Source organism: Elephas maximus, chromosome 14 (genome assembly GCF_024166365.1).
Source record: "Elephas maximus indicus isolate mEleMax1 chromosome 14, mEleMax1 primary haplotype, whole genome shotgun sequence".
Taxonomy (NCBI): Eukaryota; Metazoa; Chordata; class Mammalia; order Proboscidea; family Elephantidae; genus Elephas; species Elephas maximus.
The window spans coordinates 22929816-22956290 of record NC_064832.1 but is presented as its reverse complement, the minus strand read 5'-3'; the positions used below and the strand labels follow the sequence as shown (position 1 = coordinate 22956290).

The following is a 26475-nucleotide window of genomic DNA, read 5'->3' as shown; positions in this document are numbered from 1 at the left end:
TTTTTATGTGTGTTGTTGACAATTTCATTCTTCCACTTACTTTTTGGTGCTGAGACATTTTTCTTAGTAAATTGTGAGATCTTCATTTTCGTAGTGTTTGACTTTGTTTGTTGAGTCATTACATTTTTCTTGGCTTTTATGTTGAGTTATGGAGTTGTTATACCTCTTTTTGGTTACCTTATTATTTACCCCTATTTTTCTAAGTAAAAACCTAACTTGTATTGTTCTATATCGCCTTGTATCACTCTCCATATGGCAGTTCTATGCCTCCTGTATTTAGTCCCTCTTTTTGATTATTGTGATCTTTTACATATTGACTTCTGTGATTCCCTGCTACGAGCATTTTTTTTTTAATCTTAATTTGTTTGTTTTTGTGATTTCCCTATTTGAGTTGATATCAGGATGTTCTGTTTTGTGACCTTGTGTTGTGCTGGTATCTGATATTATTGGTTTTCTGACCAAACAATATCCTTTAGTATTTCTTGTAGCTTTGGTTTGGTTTTTGCAAATTCTCTAAGCTTGTGTTTATCTGTAAATATCTTAATTTCTCCTTCATATTTCAGAGAGAGTTTTGCTGGATATATGATCCTTGGCTGACAGTTTTTCTCCTTCAGTGCTCTGTATATGTCGTCCCATTCCCTTCTTGCCTGCATGGTTTCTGCTGAGTAGTCTGAACTTATTCTTATTGATTCTCCCTTGAAGGAAACCTTTCTTTTCTCCCTGGCTGTTTTTAAAATTTTCTCTTTATCTTTGGTTTTGGCGAGTTTGATGATAATATGTCCTGGTGTTTTTCTTTTTGGATCAATCTTAAATGGGGTTGGATGAGCATCTTGGATAGATATCCTTTCATCTTTCATGATGTCAGGGAAGTTTTCTGTCAGCAGATCTTCAACTATTTTCTCTGTGTTTTTTGTCCTCCCTCCCTGTTCTGGGACTCCAATCACACGCAAGTTTTCCTTCTTGATAGAGTCCCACATGATTCTTAGGGTTTCTTCATTTTTTTTAATTCTTTTATCTCATTTTTTTTCAGCTATGTTGGTGTTGATTCCCTGGTCCTCCAGATGTCCCACTCTGCATTCTAATTGCTTGAGTCTGCTCCTCTGACTTCCTATTGCGTTGTCTAATTCTGTAATTTTATTGTTAATCTTTTGGATTTCTGCATGCTGTCTCTCTATGGATTCTTGCAACTTATTAATTTTTCCACTATGTTCTTGAATAATCTTTTTGAGTTCTTCAACTGTTTTATCAGTGTGTTCCTTGGCTTTTTCTGCAGTTTGCCTTTTTTCGCTTCTGATGTCTTGAAGCATTCTGTAGTTTTTTATATTCTGTATCTGATAATTCCAGGATTGTATCTTCATTTGGGAAAGATTTTCATTGTTTTGTTTGGGGGGTTGCAGAAGCTGTCACGGTCTGCTTCTTTATGTGGTTTGATAAGGACTGCTGTCTCCGAGCCATCACTGGGAAACTAGTTTTTCCAGAAAATCCGCTAAAAAAAAATGCAGTCAGATCCCTATCAGAACTGCCTTTGGATTATAACCGCCACCTTGTTCCCTGTAAGGATGAAAGTTTGAGATTTGGATCATATATGCTTGGCTGTAGCTGGTTCTGTGTTTTCAGCTCTATTAGGGGTGGATTTTTGGTCCCTGGGTTTTTTTTTGGTTCCTTCTCTCAGGCCGGAAGAGTGGGTTAGGAAAAGACCAAAAGAAAAAAAAAGGCGGGGGGGGGGAAGCAAAGCCGCCGCGGAGCCGGAGCTGTTCTCCCTCTGGCTCAGGAAATTCCGATGTTAATGAAGCCGCCTGGGGAGGGTGGGGGAGGGATCAGAGAGATAGGAGAGTAGCACCTCAGAATATAGCCAGAGTTACTTGTCTTGCTTGGAATGACTATTTTATCTGAGATTCCTGAGGCGTGTGTCACCTATGTGTGCTGGCTGTGTGGAGATTGCCCCCGGGGATCTGGCCCACTGAAGCCACGGTCAGATCCTCCGCTGCCAGTCCCATGCCCAGCGTCAAGGTTCCCCTGCTGGGACGGTGCACTCCCGACTCCAAAATCAGTCGCTGCCTCCCGGGGACTTCTCGTCCCACCAGCCGCGTCGCCGCAGCGCTCCTGTGAACCGGCTGGGCCCCCTCCTGGGGTTAGTTCAGGGGAGTGGAGCAGCTCCCCGTGCTTGTGCTGTGACAGCGCCCAGTCAAATGCCTGGCGGCACAATTCCCCTGCTGGGACGCTGCTCTCCCAGCTCCAAGACCAGTCACTGCCTCCCAGGGACTTCTCCCACCGGCTGCGTCACCACGCTGCTTGCACGAACCGGCTGGGCCCCCTCCCGGGGTGAGTTCAGGGGTGTAGGGCTGTGCCCCTTGTTTGCGCCATCAGCTCCCCTGGGCCCTGCCCTAAATCGGGCGCCAAGGTTACCTGACTGGGACGCTGGCTCCAGGCTCCGAAAACAATTGCTGCTTCCCCGTATTTGTTCGTTTTCCGTCTCTAAATCTGTTTGTTGTTCAGGGTTCGTAGATTGTTATGTATGTGATCAATTCCCTTGTTTTTCTGAGTCTTTGTTGCAAGAGGGATCCAAGGTAGCGTTTACCTAGTCCGCCATCTTGGCCCCGCCTCTGGAATACATTTTTTATAGTCTTCGATTATTATTCTTTCAATTTCAGTTAGGTGTATTGTGATAATGCCCATCTCATTTCTTATTCTGGTTATTTGCTTCCTCACGAGTTTTTCTTTTGTCAGTTTGGCCTTTGGTTTATCCACTTTGATTCTTTCAAAGAACTAGCTTTTGGTCTTAACGCTTTCAGTTTTTCTATTCTTTACTTCATTTAATTCTGCTCTAATTTTTGTTATTTGCTTTCTTCGGGTATCCATGAACTTCCTTTGCTGCTCTACTTGTTCGAGTTTTAGTGTTAACTCGATTCTAGCCCTTCTTTTTCAATGTGCATTTTTTTGCTATAAATTGACCTCTGAGCACTGCTTTTGCTGTGTCCCAAAGGTTCTGGTAGGATGTGTTTTATGCTTGATTCCGTGAATTAATTTGTTCCTCAATTTCTTCTATAACCCAGTAGTTTTTGAGCAACATGTTCTTTGGTTTGATATATTTGATTTTTTTTCCTTGCTTTATCTGTTTTTGATTTCTACTTTTATGGCTTTATGGTCAGAAAACATGCTTTGTAATATTTTGATGTTTTGGATTTTGTTAATATTTTGCTTTGTGCCCTAATATGTGGTCTATTCTGGAGAATGTTCCATGTGCGTTGCAAAAGAAAGTATACTTGGCTGCCGTCAGGTGAAGTATTCTGCAAATGTCTATGAGATCAAGTAGGCTGATTGTGGCATTTAGATCTTACTTGTCCATATTGAGCTTCTTTCTGGATGTTCCATCCTTCACTGAAAGTGGTGTGTTGAAGTATCCTACTATTATTGTGCAGCTGTCCATTTCTCTTTTCAATGCTTAGAGTTTATTTTATATATTTTGAAGCCTTGTTGTTGGTTATGTACTCCTACTGTATTGACCCTTTAGTACTTTCATAGAGTCCTTCCTTAACCTTTACAGTGGACTTTGCGTTAAAGTCTTATTTTGTCAGAGATTAACATTACCATTTCTACTTTTTTAATTGTTTCCTTAACATATTTTTTTCCATCCTCTGAGTTTTAGTTTGTCTATATGAGAGTAAGGTGTGTCTCTTGTAGGCAGCATATAGATGTATCATGGTTTTTTATCCATTCTGCCACTCTTTCTCTTTATTGGTGCATTTACTCCATTTACATGCAGTGTAATTATTGACAGGTATGAGTTTAGTGCTGTCATTTTGATTTGTGTGTGTTTGTGTGTTGCTGAGTTTCTTTGTTCCACTTAATTTTCTGTGCTGAGTCATTTTTCTTTATGCATTTTGTTTTCATCTTTTTCATTGTTGTTGATTTTGAATTCACTGAGTCTTTATGTTTTTCTTTTTTTATTTTGATGTGTAGGGTTATTAATTTCCTTTGCGGTTACGTTAACATTTACTTCTATTTCTCTAAGTTTAAACCAATCTTTTATTTCATGATATTGCGTTAACTTCGTCTCTATATGAAAGTTCTATGACTACATTATTTAGTCCCTCTTTTCTGTTTTAATGTTGTCATCTTTTACATATTGATGTCTCTGTTTACCTATTTTCAGCGTTATAGCTTTACTTAAAATCTCCCTATCTGGGTTGATATCTGGGTGTTCTGTCCTGTGTTCTAGTCTTGGGTTGTTATCTGATCTTACTGATTTTCTAATCGGAGGACTTCCTTTAGTATATCTCGTAATTTTGGTTGGGTTTTTACAAATTCCATAAACTTCTGCTTTCCTGGAAATGCCCTAAGTTCACCATCATATTTGAGAGAGTTTTGCTGGATATGTAAGTCTTGGCTGGCCACTTTTTTCCTTCGAGGCTTTATATATGTCATACCAGTGCTTTCTTGCCTGCATAGTTTATGCTTAGTCAGAACTTAGTCTTACTGACTCTCCTTTGCAGATGACTTTCTGTTTAACCCTAGACGATCTTGAAATTCTCTATCTTTGGTTTTGGCAAGTTGATCATAGTGTGTCTTGGTGCCTTTCTTTTGGGATCTATCCTTTGTGGGGTTCGATGAACTTTTTGGATATTTTCTCATTTTTCATGGTATCAGGGAAGTTTTCTATCAACAAATCAACAACTCTATGTATTTTCTGTTATCTTCTGCCCCCCCTTTTTCTGGTACTTCAATGACTCATAGGTTATTCCTCTTTATAGATACCTACATAATTCTTAGGGTTTCTTCATTTTTAATTTTTTATCTGATTTTTTTCCTGAAATAAATTGGTGTCAAGTGCATTATCTTCAATCTCACTAATTCTTACTTTCATTGCCTCAGTTCTGCTCCTATGACTTTCTATTGAGTTGTCTAATTCTGAAATTTTGTTAATCTTTGCTATTTGTTTGCTGTCTATGGATTTTTGCAGCCTGCTAAATTTGTCATTATGCTCTTTAATAACCTCAAGTTCCTCTGTTGCTTTGTATGTTCCTTGCCTTGTTGTGCACTTTGCCTGATCTTCCTGATCTCCTGAAGAGCTCTGTATATTAATCTTTTGAATTCTACATCCGTTAAGTCCAAAAAATTTCTTTCTCTGGGAGGTTTCTTGGCTCTGTTTTGGTTGGTTGCTTGCTGAAGCCATCACAGTCTGCCGCTTTATGGGATTTAATATTGACTGTTGTCTCCAAGCCATCAGTACATTATTATATTTACTTATTTTATATTTGTTTACTGTGTCCTAGCTTCTTTCCTAGTTTTGATATGCCTAAATAAGCTAATCATGAAGGCTACTTTGATAACTGGTGTGTCTTTGAGGCTCTCATGTCCTGTCACCAGGTGGTCACACCTGTTTCTAGGTATGGGAACCCAGGAGTCCGTTTACTTTTCTTGTGTGGATTCAGCTCAGGTGTCCAGGTCATTGGTCACCAAGTGTGTGGTGCAGGTTCTTACCTACAGTTCTTAACAGGCAAGGGTGACTGGAGTAGGCACAAGTATCTGACTGCAGTAGGGGGTCAAGTGCTGAGCAAGGCAAGGGGTGCCTGCCCCTGAGTGCCTGGGTGGAAGGCATGATCCTGTTCCCTAGAGCACATAGGTAGGTGAGTTTTGCAGCTGGACATTGGTCACCCAAAACTGTTGGCTGTAAGTACTGGGAGTCACCACTTATTCCCGGACCCCTATTTTGGGTGGCTAGGTGTAGAGGATGGAGCCCCAAGTCCTCAAGCCCCAGATGTGGGTAGGTGAGGGCTCTCCATAATGGGCAGGGCAGTATCAAATGTCACTAATATGCCACTCCCCCTCAGCTGCTGCAGTTGAAAATAGCAAACCAAAACCAAACCCAGTGCCGTCGAGTCGATTCCGACTCATAGCGATCCTATAGGGCAGAGTAGAACTGCCCCATAGAGTTTCCAAGCAGCGCCTGGTGGATTCAAACTGCCCACCCTTTGGCTAGCAGCTGTAGCACTTAACCACTACACCACCAGGGTTTCCAGATGAAAATATGTTCCAGGTATATACCCTGTTTTACTGTGCTAATGAGGGCCTATGCTGTTGAAATAACCCCACAAAGGTCTAGTCAGGGGTGAAAGGCATTCAAAGTCTGTGGATCCATTATGCCTGAGCCTAGGCAAAGGAGCTGTGCCTGCCCTGAGTTCCTGGCTTATGGAAGCTGGCAGATTATTTTTTCCTATTTGTTAATTTGTTCCATCTCCAAAGCCAAGAGAATGGCTGGGGGTACATGATGGGCCCTACTTCCAGACCAGGAAGCACAGCAATTGTTAAAGCTGAACCCAGAACCTGGAGCAGAGTGGGGAGGGGGTAGGTAAATGGGAGCAAGGTACTTCCCAGAGGAGGGAAGATTTTTTTTTGGTCCACAGGGCAGGTTCGGTGCTTCTACTTAACTCATAGATTCAGAGCCGCTTTCCCCTAGTTCTGCAGGCTTGCAAAGACTCTCCACCCCTTGGATTCTCCCCATGTGGAAAATGTCTCCCATATGCTACTGCTTACCTCAGTCTGCATGCCCCAGCTGATCTAGCCTGCACGGTACCAGCCCAGTCAGGTCAGCCAAATCCTCATTATTTCTGAACTATCCCTTCTTCCCCCTGTTGCTCAGTCTGACACCTCAACTTTGTCTTTGATGTTAACGGCCCCTAGAGTGTCATATATAATCAATTTACCTTTTTTTCAGGTCTTTGTAATAACAGTGACCACAAGTAGGGTCTAACTACCCTGCCATCTAGTCCACGCCTTTGAGATCACATTTCTGGATATTTTTAAATTTTTAATATGCTTTAAGTAAAAGATTATAATTCAAGTCGCTCTCATACAAAAAGTTATATACACGTTGCTATATACTCCTAGATCCTCTCCCTCTAATAATACAGCACACTCCTTCCCTCCACTCTCTTTGTTCGTGTCCATTCAGCCAGGATCTGACCCCTTCTGCACTCTCGTCTCCTGTCCAGACAGGAGAGGCCCATAAACTCTCATGTGTCTACTTGATCCAAGAAGCTCACTCTTCACCACAATCATTTTCTATCCCATAGTCCCGTCCAATCCCTGTCTGAAGAGTTGGCATTGGGAATGGTTCCTGTCTTGGGCTAAAAGAAAGTTTGGGGACCATGATCTCTGGGGTCCTTCTGGTCTCAGTCTAACCATTCAGTCTGGTCTTTTTAAGAGAATTTGAGGTCTGCATCCCACTGCTTTCCCGCTTCCTCAGGGGTACCCTGTTGTGTTCCCTATCAGGACAGTCATCGGTTGTAGCCAAACACCATCTAGTTCTTCTGGTCTCAGGATGATGTAGTCTCTGGTTTATGTGGCCCCTTCTGTCTCATGGGCTCATAATTACCTTGTGTATTTGGTGTTCTTCCTTCTCCTTTGCTCCAGGTGGGTTGAGACCAATTGATGCATCTTAGATAGCTACTTGCTAGCGTTTAAGGCCTCAGACGCCACTGGATGCAGAATGTTTTCATAATAGATTTTATTAGGCCACTTGACTGAGATGTCCCCTGAAACAATGGTTCCAAAACACTCGGCCCGCTACGCTGGCCTCCGAAGCATTCAGTTTATTCAGGAAAAGTTCTTTGCTTCTGGTTTAGTCCAGTTGTGCTGACTTCTCCTGTATTGTGTTCTTTCCCTTCACCTAAAATAGTTCTTATGTACTAATTACTGAAAACCTCTCTCTCCCCCCAACCCACTCTCATAACCATCAAATAATATTTTGTTTAAACCATTTTTTGAGTTCTTATGATAGAGGTCTCATGCAACTAATTTCACTCAGCATAATGCCTTCCAGATTCCCCCATGTTATGAACTGTTTCACAGATTCATCACTGTTCGTTACCTATGCATAGTATTCCACTGTGTGAATATACCAAAATTAATTTATCCATTCATCCGCTGATGGGCACCTCGGTTCCGTCCATCTTTCTCCTATTGTAAACAATGCTGCAATGACCATGGGTGTGCATATATCTGTTCATATAAAGGTTCTTATTTCCCTAGAATATATTCCAAGGAGACTCCTAGATCATATGGTAGTTCTATTTCTAGCTTTTTGAGGAACTGCAAAATCAATTTCCAAAGTGGTTGTACCATATTACATTCCCAACAGCAGTGTTTAAGTGTTCCAGCCTCTCCACAGCCTCTCCAACATTTTTTGAGTTTTTTGGAATAATGTCAGTCTTGGTGGAATCTCACTGTAGTTTTGATTTGCATTTCTCTAATGGCTAATGATCGTGATCATTTCCTTACGTATCTGTTAGCTTCTTTAGAGAAGTGCCTGTTCATATCATATGCCCATTTTTAATTGGGTTACCTGTCTTTTTGTAGTTGAGTTTTGTATAATCATGAAGATTTTAGAGTTCAGACACTGAGTAGAAATGTCACAGCTAAAAACTTTTTTGCAGTCTGTAGGTACTCATTTTACTCTTTTGATGAAGTCTTTGGATGAGCACATGTGTTTGATGTATAGGAGCTCCCAGTTATCCAGTTTCTCTTCTGCATTGTTAGTAATGTTTTGTATACTGTTTATGCCATGTGTAAGGGTTCCTAGCATTGCCCCTATTTTTTCTTCCATGATCTTTATCTTTTCAGATTTTATATTTCAGTCTTTGGTCCATTTTGAGTTACTTTTCGTGCATGTTGTGAGGTGTGGGTCTTATTTAATTTTTCTGCAGATGGATATCCAGTTATGCCAGCACGATTTAGTAAACAGACTGTCCTTTCCCCGTTTACCTGACTTTGGGCCTTTGGCAAATATCAGCTGATCATATATGAATGGATTTATCTCTGGATTCTCAGTTCTGTTCCATTGGTCTACGTATCTCTTGTTGTACTAGTACCAGGCTGTTTTGACTACCGTGGTGGTATAATAGGTTCTAAAATCAGGTACAGTGAGGCCTCCCACTTTGTTCTTCTTTTTCAGTAATGCTTTTCTTATCCAGGGCCTCTTTCCCTTCCATATGAAGTTGGTGATTTGTTTCTCCATCTCACTGAAAAACGTCGTTGGACTTTGAATTGGAATTGCATTGTATCTATGGATTGTTTTTGGTAGAATAAACATCTTTGCAATATTAAGTCTTCCTGTCCATGAGCAAAGTATGTTTTTCCACTTATGTAGGTCTCTTTTGGTTTCTTGCAGTTGCGTTTTAATAGTTTTTTGTTTTTTTTTTTGTATAGGTCTTTTACATCTCTGGTAAAATTTATTCCTAAGTATTTGATCTTCTTGGGACTACTGTAAATGGTATTGATTTGGTGATTTCCTCAATGTTCTTTTTGTTGCTGTAGAGGAATCCAACTGATTTTTGTATGTTTATCTTGAATACTGATAATCTGCTGAACTCTTGTATTAGTTTCAGTAGTTTTCTTGAGGATTCCTTAGGGTTTTCTGTGTATAAGATCATGTCATCTGCAAATAGAAATACTTTTACTTCTTCCTTACCAATCTGGATGCCCTTTATTTTTTTATCTAGCCTAATTGCTCTGTCTACGATCTCCAGCACAATGTTGAATAAGAGTGGTGTGATAAAGGGCATCCTTGTCTGCTTCCCAATATCAAGGGGGAATGCTTTCAGAATCTCTCCATTTAGGATAATGTTAGCTGTAGGCTTTTTACAAATTCCCTTTATTATGTTGAATTTTTCCTTCTATTCTTATTTTGCTAAGAGTTTTTTTCATGAATGGGTGTTGACTTTGTCAAATGCCCTTTCTCCATCAATTGATAAAATCATGTGGTTCTTTTATTTATATGATGGATTGCATTTTTTTTTTTTTTAATGTTGAAGCATGCCTGCATACCTGGTATGAATCTCATTTGGTCATGATGAATTATTTTTTTGGTATGTTGTTGAATTCTATTGGCTAGAACTCTGTGCAGGATTTTTGCATCTAAGTTCATGAGGAATATACATCTGTGTGGTGTCCTTACTTAGTTTTGGTATCAGGGATATGCTGGCTTCATAGAATGAGTTTGGGAGTATTCCATCCTTTTCTATGCTCTGAAATACCTTTAGTAGTAGTGGTGTTAACTCTTTTCTGAATGTTTGGTAGAACTCTGGAATGATGCTGTCCAGGCCAGGGCTTTTTATTTGCTGTTGGGATTTTTTAAATTACCTTTTCAACCTCTTCTTTTGTTTTGGGTTTATTTGGTTGTTCTTCTGTTTGTGTTAGTTTAGGCAGGTAGTGTGTTTCTAGAAATTCATCCATTTCTTCTAGGTTTTCAAATTTGTTAGAGTACAATTTTTCATAGTAATCTGATATGATTGTTTTAATTTCAATTGGGTGCGTGTAATACCGCCCATCTCATTTCTTATTTGGGTTATTTGCTTCCTCTCCTGTTTCTCTTTTGTCAGTTTGGCCAATGGTTGATCAACTTTGTTAATTTTTTCAAAGAACCAGCTTTTGGTCTTGTTAACTCTTTCAGTTGTTCTATTCTCTATTTCATTTAATTCTGCTCTAATTTTCATTATTTGCTTTCTTCTGGTGCCTGAGGGATTCTTTTGTTGCTCTTTCTATTTGTTCAGGTTCTAGAGATAATTCTTTGATTTGGCCCTTGTTTCTTTTTGGATGTGTGCATTTATTGTGTTGTTGAAAGTTTCTTTTCTCACTTATTTTGTTTAGCTGTGTCCCAAAGTTTCTGATAGGAAGTGTTTTCACTCTCATTGGATTCTATGAATTTCTTTATTCCATCCTTGCTGTCTTCTAAAACCCAGTCATTTTTGAGTAGGGTATTGTTCAGTTTCCAAGTGTCCGGTTTCTTTGCCCTGCTTTTTCTGTTATTGATTTCTACTGTTATGGCCTTATGGTCAGAGAAGATGCTTTGTAATATCTCAGTGTTTTCGATTCTGTTAAGCTTTATGACATAATATGTGGTCTATTCTAGAGAGTGTTTCATGTGCACTAGAAAAGAATGTATACTTGGCTGTTTTTGGTAGAGCGTTCTCTATATGTCTGTAAGGTCAACTTGGTTGATTGTGGCATTTAGATCTTCTGTGTCTTTATTGTGTTCCTTTCTGGATGTTCTGTCCTTCACCGAAAGTGGTGTGTTGCAGGGTCCTACTATAATCGTGGCACTATCTCACTTTTCAATGCTGTTAGTTTGTCTTATGTATCCTGCACCCCTGTAACTGGGTATGTAATTATTGAGTATCGTTATATCCTGCTGGTATTGTCCCTTTAATCATTATATAGTGTCCTTACTTATCCTTTGTGGTGGATTTAGCCTTCAAGTCTGTTTTGTGAGAAATTATTATTGACACTCCTGCTTTTTTAATTGTTGTTTGCTTGATATATTTTTTCCATCTTTTGAGTTGTAGTTTGTTTTTGTGTCTAAGGTAGGTATGTCTCTTGTATGCAGCGTATAGATGGATCATATTTTTGTATCCATTCTGCCATTCTCTGTCTCTTTACTGGTGCATTTAGTCCATTTACATTCAGCGTAATTATGGATAGTTATGAAGTTAGTGCTGTCATTTTGATATCTTTTTTTGTGTGTTGTTGACAGTTTCTTTTTCCCACTTAATTTTCTGTGCTGAGTAGTTTATCTTTATATACTGTCTTTTGCTCTTATTCATTGTACTTGATTTTGTTTCTGCTGAGTTCGTATTTTTTTCCTTTTCTTTTTTTGATAAATATGATTGTTAGTCTCCTTTGTGGTTACCTTAATATTTACCCCTATTTACCTAAGGTTAAATCTAACTTTTATTTCTTTATATCGCCTTGTTTTCCACTCCATATGAAAGATCTATGCCTATATTTCTTAGTCCCTCTTTATTGTTTCAATGTTGTCATCTTTTACATAATGACATCACTGTTTCCCTGTTTTGAGTATTTTTTTTATCTTGATTTAGTTTTGTGATTTCCCTATCTGGGTTGACATGTCTTTGCTCTGTCCTGTGTTTAGTCTTGGGTTGATAACTGATATTATTGATTTTCTAACCAAAGAACTCCCTTTAGTATTTCTTGTAGTTTCGCTTTGGTTTTTACAAATTCCCCAAACTTCTGTTTATCTAGAAATGTCCTAATTTCTCCTTTGTATTTGAGAGACAGTTTTGCTGGATATATGTTCATTGGCTGGCAATTTTTTTCCTTCAATGCTTTATATAAGTCATCCCATTGCCTTCTTGCCTGCATGGTTTCTGCCGAGTAGTCTGAGCTTATTCTTATTCACTCTTCTTTGTAGGTGACTTTTCTTTTATCCCTAGCTGCTATTAAAATTCTCTCTTTATCTTTGGTTTTGGCAAGTTTGATTATGTCCTGGTGACTTTCTTTTAACATCTACCTTATATGGAGTTTGATGAGCATCTCAGTTATATACCTTTCTCATCTTTCATGATATCAGGGATTTTTTCTGCCAGCAAATTTACAATAATTCTCTGTATTTTCTGTTATCCCTCTTTTTTCTGGTACTGCAATCACTTGTAGGTTATTTCTTTTGATAAGAGTTCCACATGATTCTTACAGTTTCATTTCTTAAATTCCTTTATCTGATATTTCCTCACATACACTGGTGCCTAGTGCTTTATTGTCAGTCTCAACAATTCTGCCGTCCACTTGCTCAATTCTGCTGCCCTGACTTTCTGTTGTCTCATTTTTGTAATTTTCTTGTTAATCTTCTGAATTTCTGATTGCTGTCTCTCTATGGATTCTTGCAGCTTATTACATTTTTCATTACGTTCTTGAATAACCTTTTTTATTTTCTTCAACTGCTTTGTCTGTGTGTTCCTTGACTTGTTCTGTGTATTGCCTGATCTCCTTCCTCATCTTCCTGATATCTTGAAGAGTTCTGTACATTAATCTTTTGTATTCCACATCCCAGTAATTCCAGATACTTACCTTCATCCAGAAGGTCCTTTGTTTTGAGAGCTTGTCAAAACGATCATGGTCTGCTCGTTTATGTGATTTGATATTAACTGTTGTCTCTGAGCCATCCATGTTATTGTATTAGTTTATGTTTTCTTACTGTATCTTCGCTTTTCACTTTGTTTTGATACGCCCAAATGGGTTGCTTGAGTGAGCTAGCTTGATTATTTTTGCCTTTAAAGCTCTAACATTCTGTCACCACGTGGCCAGAGCTGTTATCAGGTATATCAGCCTAGGAGTTCATCCACTTTTCTTATATTGATTCAACTCACATGTCCAGGTAGTTGGTCATCAAGTGTATGGTATAGGGTCTTTCCTACAGTCTTAGAGGGGCAGGGGTGATTGCTGTAGGTACCGGTATCTGGTTGCAGCAGGGGTCATGCTCTGAACAAGGTAGGGGGCTAACAACCATCCTCCGAGTGTCTATGAGGAAAGCATGTCCATGTCCCCTAGAGTGGGTGGTTTCTACAGAAGGACCATGGGCACCAAATGCTTTTGGTTGTAAGCACTGGGAGGTACCAGTTATCCTTGGTCCTCTGTCATGGGTGGCTGGGTTACGTGAGTGGAGCTAGCAGTCCTGAGGCCCCTGATGTGGGTAGGTGAGGACTCTGTTTAATAGACAAAGCAGTATCAAACATCAAACACTGACCTCTCCACCGCACAGCTGAAACAGCTGCAGTCTGTCAACAAGGGCCTAGTCTCCTGAAATAGGCCCACAAAGGTCCATGCACAAGGGAAAGGTATTCAAAGTCCACGGACCATTACTGCCTGGACAAGAGGCGTTTCTGTCCTGAGTGGCCCAGGTTAGTGCAGCTGGCAGACAATCTTTTCCCCCAATTTTGAGTTTATTCCTTCTCCAAGGCTGGGAGAATGTCTCAGGACGTGCAGTGGGACCTATCTCAGGCCCAGGAAAATCAACAGCCAGTGAAGCCAACTTGGGGGCTGAAGGCATGGTAAAATATACGCAAGTACTTAGCTTTTGCCGACCGTGCTGTTCTTCTCTGGTTCCGGAGGTGTGAGTAGGCTGTGTGGCTGGCTGTTTCTCCCTGAGGAAACTGCAGCCAAATGCTACGACCAGCCTGAGGGTTCCTGGCAATTCAGGTCCCGGAACTCCTCTCCGCTTCTGAACTGTCTCTCCCTCCCTTGTCACTCAGTCTGTTTTCTAACTTTGAGTTTGATGTTCACGGTTCCTAGCTTGTCATAAATATAATCATTTCACTTGTTTTTTTGGGTTTTAAGAGGGTTCTCTGGAGGTGTCTGACTACTCCACCATCTTTGCCCCACCTCCCATTTCTTCTATTTTAATGTAAGCATTTCAAGCTATGAATTTCCCTCTGCTCAATACTTTTGCTGCCTCCCATAAATGTGATATGTTGTTTCATATGAAACTTCAGTTCATCTCAAAGTATACTCTAATTTCCTTTGTGATTTCTTTTTTGACTCATTGGTTATTTAAGAGTATCTTTTCTGATTTCCACATATCTGAATTTTCTAAATTTTCTTCTGTTATTGATTTCTATTTCATTCTATTGTGGACAGAGAACATATTCTGTGTGATTTCTTTTTAAATTTATTGAGACTTGTTTTGTGGCCTAACATATGGTCTATCTGTAGAATGTTTCACTGGCACTTGAGAGGAAAGCGTATTCTACTGTTGTTGAGGGGAGTGGTCTATAAACGTCTGTTAGATCTAGCTGGTTTATAGTGTGCAAGACTACTTCTTTGCTGACTTTCTGTCTAGTTGTTCTATTCATTTTGGAAAATGAAGTATTTGAGACTCTATCATTGTTGAACTGTCTATTTCTCACTTTAACTCTGTTATTTGAAGTATTTTGGAGCGCTGCTGTAGGTGCACATATGTTTATATCTGTTAGAAGTTTTTGACTGATTCTTTTTTATCAATATATAATGTCCTTATTTGTCTCTGTAACCATCATATTCTCATTATGAAGACTGGAGAAAAATTCTCTCATACTTCAGGTACAACCAAGGGAAAAGAAACCATTTTGAAATATACCCAAAGCATTCTGTTCTCCTTTATAACTCATACTAAAACCGAAACTCATGGCTGTCGATTCCAACTCATAGCGACCCTACAGGACACCTTAGAACTGCACTATAGGGTTTCCAAGTAGCGCCTGGTGGATTTGAACTGCAGACCTCTTGGTTAGCAGTTGTAGTTCTTATCCACTATGGCACAATATGCCTATATCTATTAAAGAGATTGAAGCAACAATTAATATCCTTCCTAACACAGAGTCAGGCCCAGATGGTTCCATTGGGAACATTTAAACATTTAAAAACAAATTACACCAATTCTTGAATAGTCTTCTAGGAAACAGAAGCAAACATTTCCTAACTCATTCTGTGAGGCCAGCATACGCTCACACCTACCACTACGGATATCATCAAACTCATCCTTAAGTTTATATGGGGAGGCAAAAACCTAGAATAGTATTAAAGAAGAACAAAGTTAAAGAACTGACACAACCTGACTTCAAGACTACTAGAAAGCTACAGTAATCAAGACAGTGTGGTACTGGCAAAAGAAAAGTAGCTCAGGGGAACAGAATAGAGCGCCCAGAAATAGACACACCGAAATACAGCCAACTGCTCTTTGACAGAGGAAGAAAGGTAATTCATTGGAAAAGGATTTTTTTCAACAAAGGGTGCTGGAACAATTGGACATTTACATGCAAAAAAACAGAAATACCCAGATACAGACCTAACAACTTTTACAAACATTAAATCAAAATGGATCTCAGACATGTACATTAAATTAAAACTATACAACTTTTAGAAGTTAAAATAGGAGAAAATCTAGGTGACCCTGGGTTTGGCAATGGCTTTTAAAATACACTACCAAAGTACAATTCATAAAAGGAAAACTTGTAAGTTTGATTTGATTAAAATTAAAAACTGCTGGGCTATAAAACACATGATTAAGAGAATGAAAAGACAAGCCACGGACTGGGAGAATATACTTAAAATCATATATCTGCTAAAAGACTTGTGTACTTGCAACTCAACAATAAGAACAAAAGCAGCCCAATTAAAAAATGGACAAAACAGTGGAGAGACTGGACCATTTATACACTGCTAGTGGCAATGTAAAATGGTACAACCACTTTGGAAATCAATTTGGTGCTTCCTTAAAAAGGTAGAAATAGAACTACCATATGATCCAGCAATCCCACTCCTTGGAATATATCCTAGAGAAATAAGAGTCCTCACACGAATAGATATACACACAGCCATGTTCACTGTAGCACTGTTTACAATAGCAAAAAGACGGAAACAACCTAGGTGCCCATCAATGGATGAACGGATAAACAAATTATGGTATATTCACACAATGGAATACTATGCAATGATAAAGAACAACGATAAATCAGTGAAACACCTCATAACACGGATGAATATGGAAGGCATTATGCTGAGTGAAATTAGTCAGTTGCAAAAGGACAAATATTGTATGAGACCACTATTATGAGAACTCAAGAAAGGTTTAAACACAGGAGAAAACATTCTTTGATGCTTATGAGGGTAGGTAGCGCGGGATGGGGTATTCACTAACTAGATAGTAGGCAAGAATTATCTTAGGTGAAGGGAAGGACAACACACAATATAGGGGAAGTCAGCACAACTGGACTAAACCAAAAGCTAAGAAGTTTTCTGAACACAACCAAACACTTTGAGGGACAGAGTAGCAGGGGTGGAGGTCTGGGGACCATGGTTTGAGGGGGCATCTTGGTCAACCAGCATAACAAAGTTTCTTAAGAAAATGTTCTGCATCTGGCATCTAGGGTCTTAAAAGGTAGCAAGCGGCCATCTAAGATGCAACAATTGGTCTCAACCTACCTGGAGCAGAGGAGAATGATGAACACCAAAGACACAAGGAAAATGTGAGCCTGAGACAGAATAAATAAATAAACCAGAGACTCCATCAGCCTGGGACCAGAAGACCTAGATGGTGCCTGGCTACCAATGAGCACCATGACAGGGGACACAATACAGAGAATCCCTGATGGAGCAGGAGAAAAGTGGGGTGCAGAACTCAAATTCCTTTAAAAAGACCAGACTTAATGGTCTGAGACAGGAGGGACCCCAGAGGACATGGCCACCAGGCTCTCTGTTAGCTCGAAACTTAAACTATTCCAGAAGCTAACTCTTCAGACAAAGATTAGACTGGACTGTAAGACATAAAATGATACTGGCGAGGAGTGTGCTTCTTAGCTCAAGTAGACACTTGAGACTATGTGGGCAGCTCCTGTCTGGAGGCGAGAAGAGAAGGCAGACGGGGACAGGAGCTGGTTGAATGGACACAGGAAATAGAGGGTGGAGAGGAAGAGTGTGCTGTCACATTATTAAGGAGAGCTAGGGTCACATAACAATGTGGGTATAAGTTTTTGTATGAGAATCTCACTTGAATTGTAAGCTGTCACTTAAAGCACAATTAAAAAAAAAAAAATGGACAGAAGATCTGAGCAGACAGACCCCTAAGCAAAGAAGATACACAAACGGCAAATAAGCCTACAAGACGACAAGGGAGGAGGCACATGGGAGCTCTCTATAGTTCCTGTGTAATTTTTTTTAACCTAAAATTAATCTAAAAAATAAAGTATATTAAAAAAGAAAAAAAATACTGCTCCAAAAAGTTTAATATTCTATTTGAGAAAACCAGTTAAAAGCAAAATTAATTTTTTTGTAGAAAACAAAGGCATTCACCAATGGTAAGGTGTTAATCTTTTTTTCACAGTATAATTTATGTAAAATATAAGCTTTGATTTATATCACACTTCATAGTCCATCATACATATTCATTGAAGGGAAAAGGCTAGAAGTACCGATTTACAGAAAAATAGATGAGCTATAACTGCTTTTGCATCAAAAGAATCACATTAGAATCAACAAACTTGAGCCAGATAACTAGGCTATGTTCTATAAATACTAAGTTATGTTATATGTTATCCCATCTACTACAAATATCAATTTTATGTTACTACTTACAAAACATTTCAAACCATACTCAGTTTTTTTTTTTCCTGTGCCTCAGTTTTCTCATTTATACTTTAGGGGTTTACTCTTTACATACATTAACTGTTAATTAAGATATTTAACTAATAGAAATTATCCTAGAAATTTTACAAGAATGTCCCATCAAACACACTGAGGTTTTTTTTGTTTGTTTGTTTTTGTATCTTACTCATAGGTGAAGTTCTAAAGTCAGAGCCTAAATCTTTCTGTGAAGGGTCACCATGGAGACAGATACACTGCTGATCAGAAAATGCTCTTCCGGCAGTTTTTCCTCCAGCATTGCAGTACGTCATTATTTCTTTGGTTTGAACACCAGATAAATCATGGCTTTGACTGGAACTGGAGTCAACACTGCATGACAAATACAGATCTTTAAACATCAGATTTACACCTAGCACACGATGCTCACACTTTGAAGGCCTGCAGCACCTAAACTCACTTACAGAGTTGAACTCTGAGCTCAGTCCAGGGCAAACACAGAGTGGAGCCGAGCTACTCAAATTACTTTTCTTTTTTTCTCTTAGCTGTGTGTATATTTAAAATTACATAAACGTGTGTAGACAATTATGCACTGTGTGCTAAAGTACCACAGAAAGGAGAGTCACTGCCTTGTCCGCCCCCACAATCCACTCTTACTTTTCTCTATCCTTGTAACCCTTTTAGGGAAGTTATTCTGGGGGCAGAGAAATAGGCTAGATTCAACAAAACTATTAAGTATTATTAAGTATGTCTACTCACATTAAAAAAAAAAAAAAAAAATTTTTTTTTTTTTTTTTTTTTTTTTACTCACATTAGTAACTAACAAGAAAGCACATGAATCTTTAGATAAATAGACATATACTGGGTCATATCCTGAACATTATTAATTTTTATTTAGACAAATTTCTTATGTGTTGTTAATGAGAACTAGTAAAGAAATCCTTCAAAGCTCTCTCGTGCTTCTTTTCCCATAGAGAGCTGGGGATGGAGAGCAGAGCACAGAGCATTTCTGGTCCTAGGTACAGAGCAACCCTAACTCAGGTCAATGCGTTCTTACACGCTAAAGCAAAGAAATTGTTGAGGCTTACAATCTTAGGATACAAAGAAAATCTTAACCATCAAATTTCAAAGTAAAGACTAATTGACTAAAAATAAGAAAATCTTCAGTGTTTTGGAGATAAAATATTTTGCTAACACAAGCAACTAAGATAATCAGGAGAGCAGTGTCTGCACTTGCTGCGGAGATCGGTGCAGAAGGTTCTCTGGATCTCTGTATTCACTGACTGGGTCCATCACCGCTGCATGCACTTCACCGTAGGCTCTGCAGACTAGTTCTGTAGACTGTTTTATGATCTGCTCTCTATCGATAAACAAACAACGTGTGAGTACATAATCTCAAAGTAAAATATTCACTAAGAATTATAAGAAAGCTTCACATTTCACTTTCATAATTATCGCAGATACACTATTTAAAAATCACTGCACAACGACAGGAGTTACTCACCTTAATTTAGGAGTACAACACGTTTTTATGTTTGTGATTTACTCTCCCTCCTTAGCATGGAGTAGGAGGGCAGGGGTTGTGTCTTGCTCACTGCTGAACCCTTAGGGCTAGTACACTGACCAGCATGCAGTGGACTGTTAAACCAGTGATAGAAACTGTCACCTATCATCAAGCACTGATTTTGCAAAAGCAACTGAGAACACGTCAACCTTGAAGAAAGGTGCTTACAAACATTCAACACTTTTCTCCCTTAGGAAAACTCAGAATAAACTGCCGTTTCACCAATACGTCCATCGTACACTAACAAACACAGCTCCTAGGTTCTCCTACATCTCTATTTTCACTGCCAAGCAAAAAACGTGGAGCACTTGCCAACCACAAATTACAGCATTCTTACAAATGCACACTTCTACAAAAGCACATATAAGAGTAATAGAAACAGTTTTACAAATGTTTTCAAAAATATCCACCTGTAAAATATAGCATTGCGCTCAATCTGCTTCAACTCTGTGTTTTAATAACATTTACTTCTTTGTCACCCCCAGTTACAGCTACTATTCATCTTCCGTTATACCCAGTGACGTGAACACTATTTTTCTGATTCTTATAAAAACTAGATTAAAAATACGCCTTTCAAACTTTATTCCCAAATCTACTTTTCTTCAAATATTTCCTATTTCTATAATGGCATTAATCTTTGTTTCACTCCCCTTGTTTAGGCCCTTATGACCTCTTTCCTGGAGTACACAACAAACTCTTATCTTCTTCCCACTTCCAGTCCCTTTCACCCTCAATACATCATAAAACTGCTCTTAGTCTTTCTAAAGCATACCTTTTATGTCTCTCCCTTCCCTGGGGCCATCAAGGACTCTCAATAGTTTCTTCTGGTTTCAGAGAGGTCAACATTCCTTAGTCTACCACTTAGCATCCTTTAACATCCTTCTATTTCACAACGCTAGTCCTGCAGCCCAGTGCAACACTGGACTGTTCTCTCCACCTGCTCCTGCTGACCTGTGTCTTTGCTCACACTCCTCCATCTGCCTAGAATGCCTCTCTTTCTAATTCACTTTTAAATGCTCTTGAGTCCCATCAAAAATGCTCTGTCATCCATGAAGCCGACCCTGTTCTTCACAGCCAGAAATAGCTACACCCTTTTTGGACAGTCCATGGCACTTTTCCTGTTCCTCTCTTTTGTGGCACTTACCACTTCCTACTTTATAGTAAATTCTGCATTTTCCTGATTCTCAGGTCCTAACAACTTTGTGTTTAATTTCCATATTAAATTTATACAGTGACAATATATCTCAATTTCAGAATGCCAAAATGTTAAAAAAGATGAGAGAAATATAGACTGTCGACATCTTAGCTCTCCAAAACTTCAAGTTACTTGATTTTGCTCATGTTCGTATGTCCCTTAATAAATTCTCACCGAATGCTTAGAGTAGAAAAAGAACATTTTTCTAAAAAGAATTACTATTCTGGGCACATGCAGTGGGAATAATAACACAGTTGTATGCTGTGTAATATCCATATCCATTTAAACAACATCCAACCACATGTATGTCTGTGGTCCCATAACTTTAGAGTTCAGAAATCCAGACTGGAGAACGGGATGTAGCTACTTAGCTTGACATAGCAGATGCAACAGCTTCCTGCACACAACATATGTATCTCATGTCTCTTGTATACAAAGTGATTGTACTGCCAGGCGTATAATGGTACAGTATGTATATAACATACAATACAGGTCTTGATAGTCATAATAAATGCCTATGTTACTAGCTTTCGTATGGACTGGATGTACTTTCTATCATTATTTTAATGTGAACTTTCCCTACTTATAAAGTCTACCACAGTGTATGCTTCAATTTGTAGGCAGTAGCATCTAATCTCATGTATCTTGTGTCTCAAGTGTTGTAGTGTTATATTTCTGTTTATTTATTTTATTATGAACCACTCTATTTAACTCAAGTTCTTTAATATACTAGGCTTTACAGTCTATTCTTACATACAAACTGTCTGTAAAGTCATACACTCGTAACCCAGGGACTGCCTGTAATATGGTGTTTGCACAAGTCCAAATCACATAACGTCCTATTTCAGAGAACATATTGTGGACCTTAAGTGACACATGACTGTAACGTGTTCATTTTTATATAAGTCAACACCATGGCGTCATCATCAACAGACTGCTGACTTTCTAGGAATTATGATCTTTTTTGATAATCATGACTAAAATAATGCGTTTGTAAGACTGTATGTGGAAATGTATATATCTGGGGTCCAGAAAAGAACAAAAAAAAGTTGGATTAAATAAGGAAGAAAGTCCACGTATGATCTTGGATCAGGAGCACCGTGTTGATGGGGTCGTAAGTTCTTCGGAGCAGCTGGACATTTTCTAAAAATTGCTAACGCTTCCAAAGTGAGAGTGGCAGTGGGACGATATGCTGACATGAAATTTGAGCAGAGTAGGTGAGGCTCCTGGCTGTACTGCCCTTTCTGCTCACTAAATTCTGAGCAGAGAAGGTGAGGCTCCTGGCTATACACTGCCTTTTCCACACACTAAATTCTGAGCAGAGTGAGTGAGGCTCCTGGCTGTACTGGCCTTTCCTGCTGAAGGGGGGATGGCAGAAACTGACCTGGAATGCTACTTAACCTGCTGAGGCTTCATGGTATTTTTGGACCTACTGATTGATGACCCTTCCAATCATCAGCTGGGCTAAACAATGCAGCAAAATGATGCAAAAATTCTCTCCCTATAAATGAAATACTAAAAACACTAAAAGCTGGTTATTTTTAAAATGTGTGATATATGCTATACATATGATAACCATTCTGCAGCAGGTCAGACATCTGATTTTAGATATAGCCTTTTCAGTTCTACACTCAAAGAAATAAGAGAAATTTGGGGAAGTGTGTTAGCACTCATTACTCACACGTCTTACTCTATCTAAACTGTATCTGGGCTCAGTCTGAACCAAAACCAGTTCCATCGGGTCAATTCTCACTCATGAAGACCCCATGTGTGTTAGAGTAGAACTGTGCTCCATAGGGTTTCCAATGGCTGATTTTTTGGAAGTAGATCACCAGGCCTTTCTTCTACCTACCTCTGGGTGGACTGGAATCCCAATCTTTCTATTTGCACATTGTATATTTGATACTATATAAGGAGTATACAGAAAAGAAGTCCCCACACTTTCATCTATGCTTTCTAATGAATTATATACCATACAGTAGAGACAAATCGTATCACAAGACCTAGACTCTCTAGTTGAAACTATGCCATTTACCATTCAGTTGCCTTGAACAAGTCATATAACCTCTGCAGGAATAATCTCTCCACTGTAAAACAAAATATAGGACTAGATAATCTTTATAAGATACTTCCGGCTTTTAAATTGTACTATTCCTTTCAGAGTTAAGAGCATTTTAAGGAGTTGTTAAAAAACACACTCTGTGTGTGTATATATACATATATATGTACGTATATGTATATTTACGTGTGTGTATACACACACGCACATGCATATATACGTTACATTACTTTGGAGAATTGGGTTCCCTATTTATTTATAATAAGCATATCAGTTATTTGTATATAAATGGCTATTTCTGAAGTGTTACAAGTTTTTTTCTTGCCATTTTACTATCCCTTACTTTTTATTTAAATACTATATTAAGTTTATCCTTTATCTTAAAAAGTGTATGTATATATCTGTCTGCCTGCCTGCCTGCCTGCCTGCATATCTACCACCTACCTATTTACCTATCTATTAGCCTGGTATCTCGGTCCAAATTATTTGCTAGTCAATAACATCATAATATGAAATACCAGAGTCAAATAATGAGTCATTACAGTGACATATAATCAATGTTCAAATGGCAAAGTATCTAGTATTATATAACTAAACCCAAAATGACAAAAAAATCATGTCAGTCCTTATCCACTTAGAATATTCTTACTCACTGATCACCCATGTACAGCTAGAGAAAAGCAATTTTTTTTCTCCTCGGCAGTGTTAAGTTGAACACTGGTTCTGGCGTAGGCATCCGTATCAGATTTTACTTACGTACTATATGTAGATAAATCACAGCCAAACCCACAGCTGATGGATGGAGAGTATTTTTAGAATTTTGTCTGTAGGTTAAAATGCTAAAGACAGGGCCTTCTTTTCACATGACCAAGGCATACACAAAAAGGCCAGTTCCAAAGGACACATTTTTTTACTTGAAAGTAAGCTATGATCATCTGTAAAATCTGAGCATTACCTTTTCTAGTCCTTATATTACCATGAAATCTTCACAGGTATTAATTTGTTATGTGGTACTCTATTGGCCTTTGGGCAGTTTAATAATTCTCCTAGTGCAAATACAATTTTCAAAAAATTAAAAACATGATTCTTATACAAATAACAAACACATGTCAAAAAGTTAGTAACTCATTGTTATGAATTGAATTGTGTTCCCAAAAAATTTGTGTCAACTTGGCCAGGCCATGATTCTCAGTATTGTGTTACTGTCCACCATTCTGTCAGCTGATATGATTTTCTTTTGTGTTGTAAATCCTAACCTCTGTGATGTTAATGAGGCAGAATTAGAAGCAGTTATGTTAATGAGGCAGGATTCAATCTCTAAGGTTAGGCTGTGTCTTGAGTCAATCTCTTTTGAGATATAAAAGAGAGAATTCAGCAGAAAGACACAGGGACCTCATACCACCAAGACAGTAGTGCCAGGAACAGAGAGCGTCTTTAGGACCCGGGGTTCCTGCACTGAAAAGCTTCTAGACCAGGGGAAGATTCATGAGAAGGACCTTCCCCCAGAGAAAACAGAGAGAAAAAGTGTTCCCCTGGAGCCAGCACCCTGGATTTAGACTTCTAGCCTCCTAGACTGTGAGCGAAAAAATTTCTCTTTTTTAAAGCCGTCCACTTGTGGTTTTTCTGTTATAGCAGCACTAGATGACTAAGACACCCACTAATGAGGAAACTACTTAGATAGTAAAGTTGCTTCACAGAGCATTTTGAGGAACTGGGCATTCATAGGCATTTAAAAAGGAAAGTTAGTTTCAGGGGTTCACCCAGCCACCATGGCTACAGAAAGCCAGGCTACACAAAAATTGGAAATTCTGCTCTGCAATTTTCCCTTTTTGATCAGGATTCTTCTATATAATCTTTGATCAAAACATTCAGTAATGGCAGCTGGGCATCATCCAGTTCTTCTGGTCTCAGGGCAAAGGAGGCGGTTATTCATAAAGGCAATTAGCCACACATTCCATTTCCTCCTCCTATTCCTGATTCCTTCTTCCCCTGTTGCTCCAGGTGAATAGAGATGAATTGTACCTTGGATGGCCGCTTGCAAGCTTTTAAGACTCCAGGAGCTATGCAGTGAACTATGAAGTAGAACAGAAGCACTACACACGGTATTAAGCCAATTAACTAGGATGTCCTATGGAACCATGAGCCTAAACTTCCACACCAAGTAATGAAATCCCATGAGGTATTTGGTTGTGCATAAGCAGCCTCTGCAGCGGCTGTTTTTGCTGTTCCTGTAGTGAATACATCTACCACACAGCATCTGCCAATTCAACGTCTTACAGGTGTATAACTTATTGACACCAATTACATGAATCAGCTGTGCAATCCAACCCTTAGTCAATGGCGTTCCTCCATCACCGTAAACAGAAACTCAGAAGCACTAAGCCCCCTCCCCCCCCCAAACCTGGTAAGAACTGATAAACATTGGTCTCTATCCCTTTGCTTGTTCTTATCTTTTTATGTAAGTGAGGCCATACGGTATTTGCCCTTTTATAATTAACTTATTTCAGCCAGCATAATGTCTTCAAGCTCATTCCATGTTGTAGCATGTCTCAAGACTTCATTTCTCTTTATGACTCAGTAGTATTCCACTGTACGTGTACACTACACTTTGTTTCTCCATTCGTCTGTTGGTCATTTAGGTTCTTTCCACCTTTTGGCTATTGTGAATAATGCTGCCCCAAAAGTACTGCCACGGAATAATCTTTAAATCTTAAACTAAAAATATCCCTTAAAATCTTCTTAAAGTGAAACAATACTTTAGCTAGTAAAAAATGTCTGCCTTCGACATTGTGCTCCTTTAAGAACTATTTATATGGGATCAAACTGACAACAGCAACTCAAAAGATTAGATAGGAAACTTAGGGGGCATTGAGTTTATTTTAATAGGGAAGGAACAATTTGGGAAAGGAGGGTGAGAATGGTCAAACAACTTGAAGAATGTAATCAACTGTCACTGAATTGTGCATGGAGATATTGTTGAACTGGTTTATGTTCTGCTGTTGCAAAATAACAAAACAAATTATTTTTAAAAAGTAATGTTAGAATAAAATAGGTTAGATACAAAACGGGGTAATATCCTACAAAGCAGTAAGAACCATACGTTTTGATGTTACCTCTTGTGCCAGACACAAGCTACGCATTAACATGTAATGCTACAGATTTGAGGGCCCTTAATGAACAAAGAATCAAACAAAGGTACATTGCCATAAATAATAACTGGATGGGACTATTCAACAATGCTTTAGTATAATGCTGTGAGGACACACTGTCCTCCCAGACCTCTTTCACCTTATTTCCAAGTTTAAGAAAGTTTTTCTTAATGTCGCTTACACTTGGAAAATAGTTTGCTATATCAGTTTATCATGTATCAAACATGACAATCATGTAGCTGATTTACTATTAGAAAAAAGGAGAACAACCAAGGGAGCAGGATCATCGGTTTGCTACAGCATTTTATGGTTAACACTGAGACATTCAATTTGTCTAGTTAAAATGTCATGGTACAAGGTGGCGGAGCCAAGATGGCAGAATAGACAGACGCTTCCGTCGAACCCTCTTTACAACAAAGATCCAAAAAAACAAGTGAAACGAGAATATCTGTGACAAGCTGGGAGCCCTGAGCATCAAAGGCCAGCTTAGGCAACGAACTGAGGGGCAGGGGAAGGACGAGACCGTTCAGAAGTGGAGAGAAGATACTGGACGTGAATTGCGGAGAGCCCTCGGGCACCATTCCCGGAGGGGTGGCGGCAGCGG

General features: G+C 38.9%; 1 protein-coding gene across 6 annotated transcripts in view; it reads right to left on the bottom strand.

The window, feature by feature from the left end:
• Positions 1 to 17608: 17608 nt before the first annotated feature.
• Positions 17609 to 26475, bottom strand: part of COG6 (component of oligomeric golgi complex 6) — a 164840-nt gene continuing 155973 nt past the window's right edge. For 3 of the 6 annotated variants that reach the window (XM_049853373.1, XM_049853372.1, XM_049853374.1), the window contains one exon: positions 17611 to 19264. In XM_049853373.1, coding sequence (XP_049709330.1) covers positions 19117 to 19264 — 148 coding nt within the window. In that variant the 3' untranslated portion in view covers positions 17611 to 19116. Of the gene's footprint in view, positions 19265 to 26475 lie in introns of all 6 variants that reach the window. The other 3 variants (XM_049853376.1, XM_049853371.1, XM_049853375.1) reach the window with 3 other exon arrangements.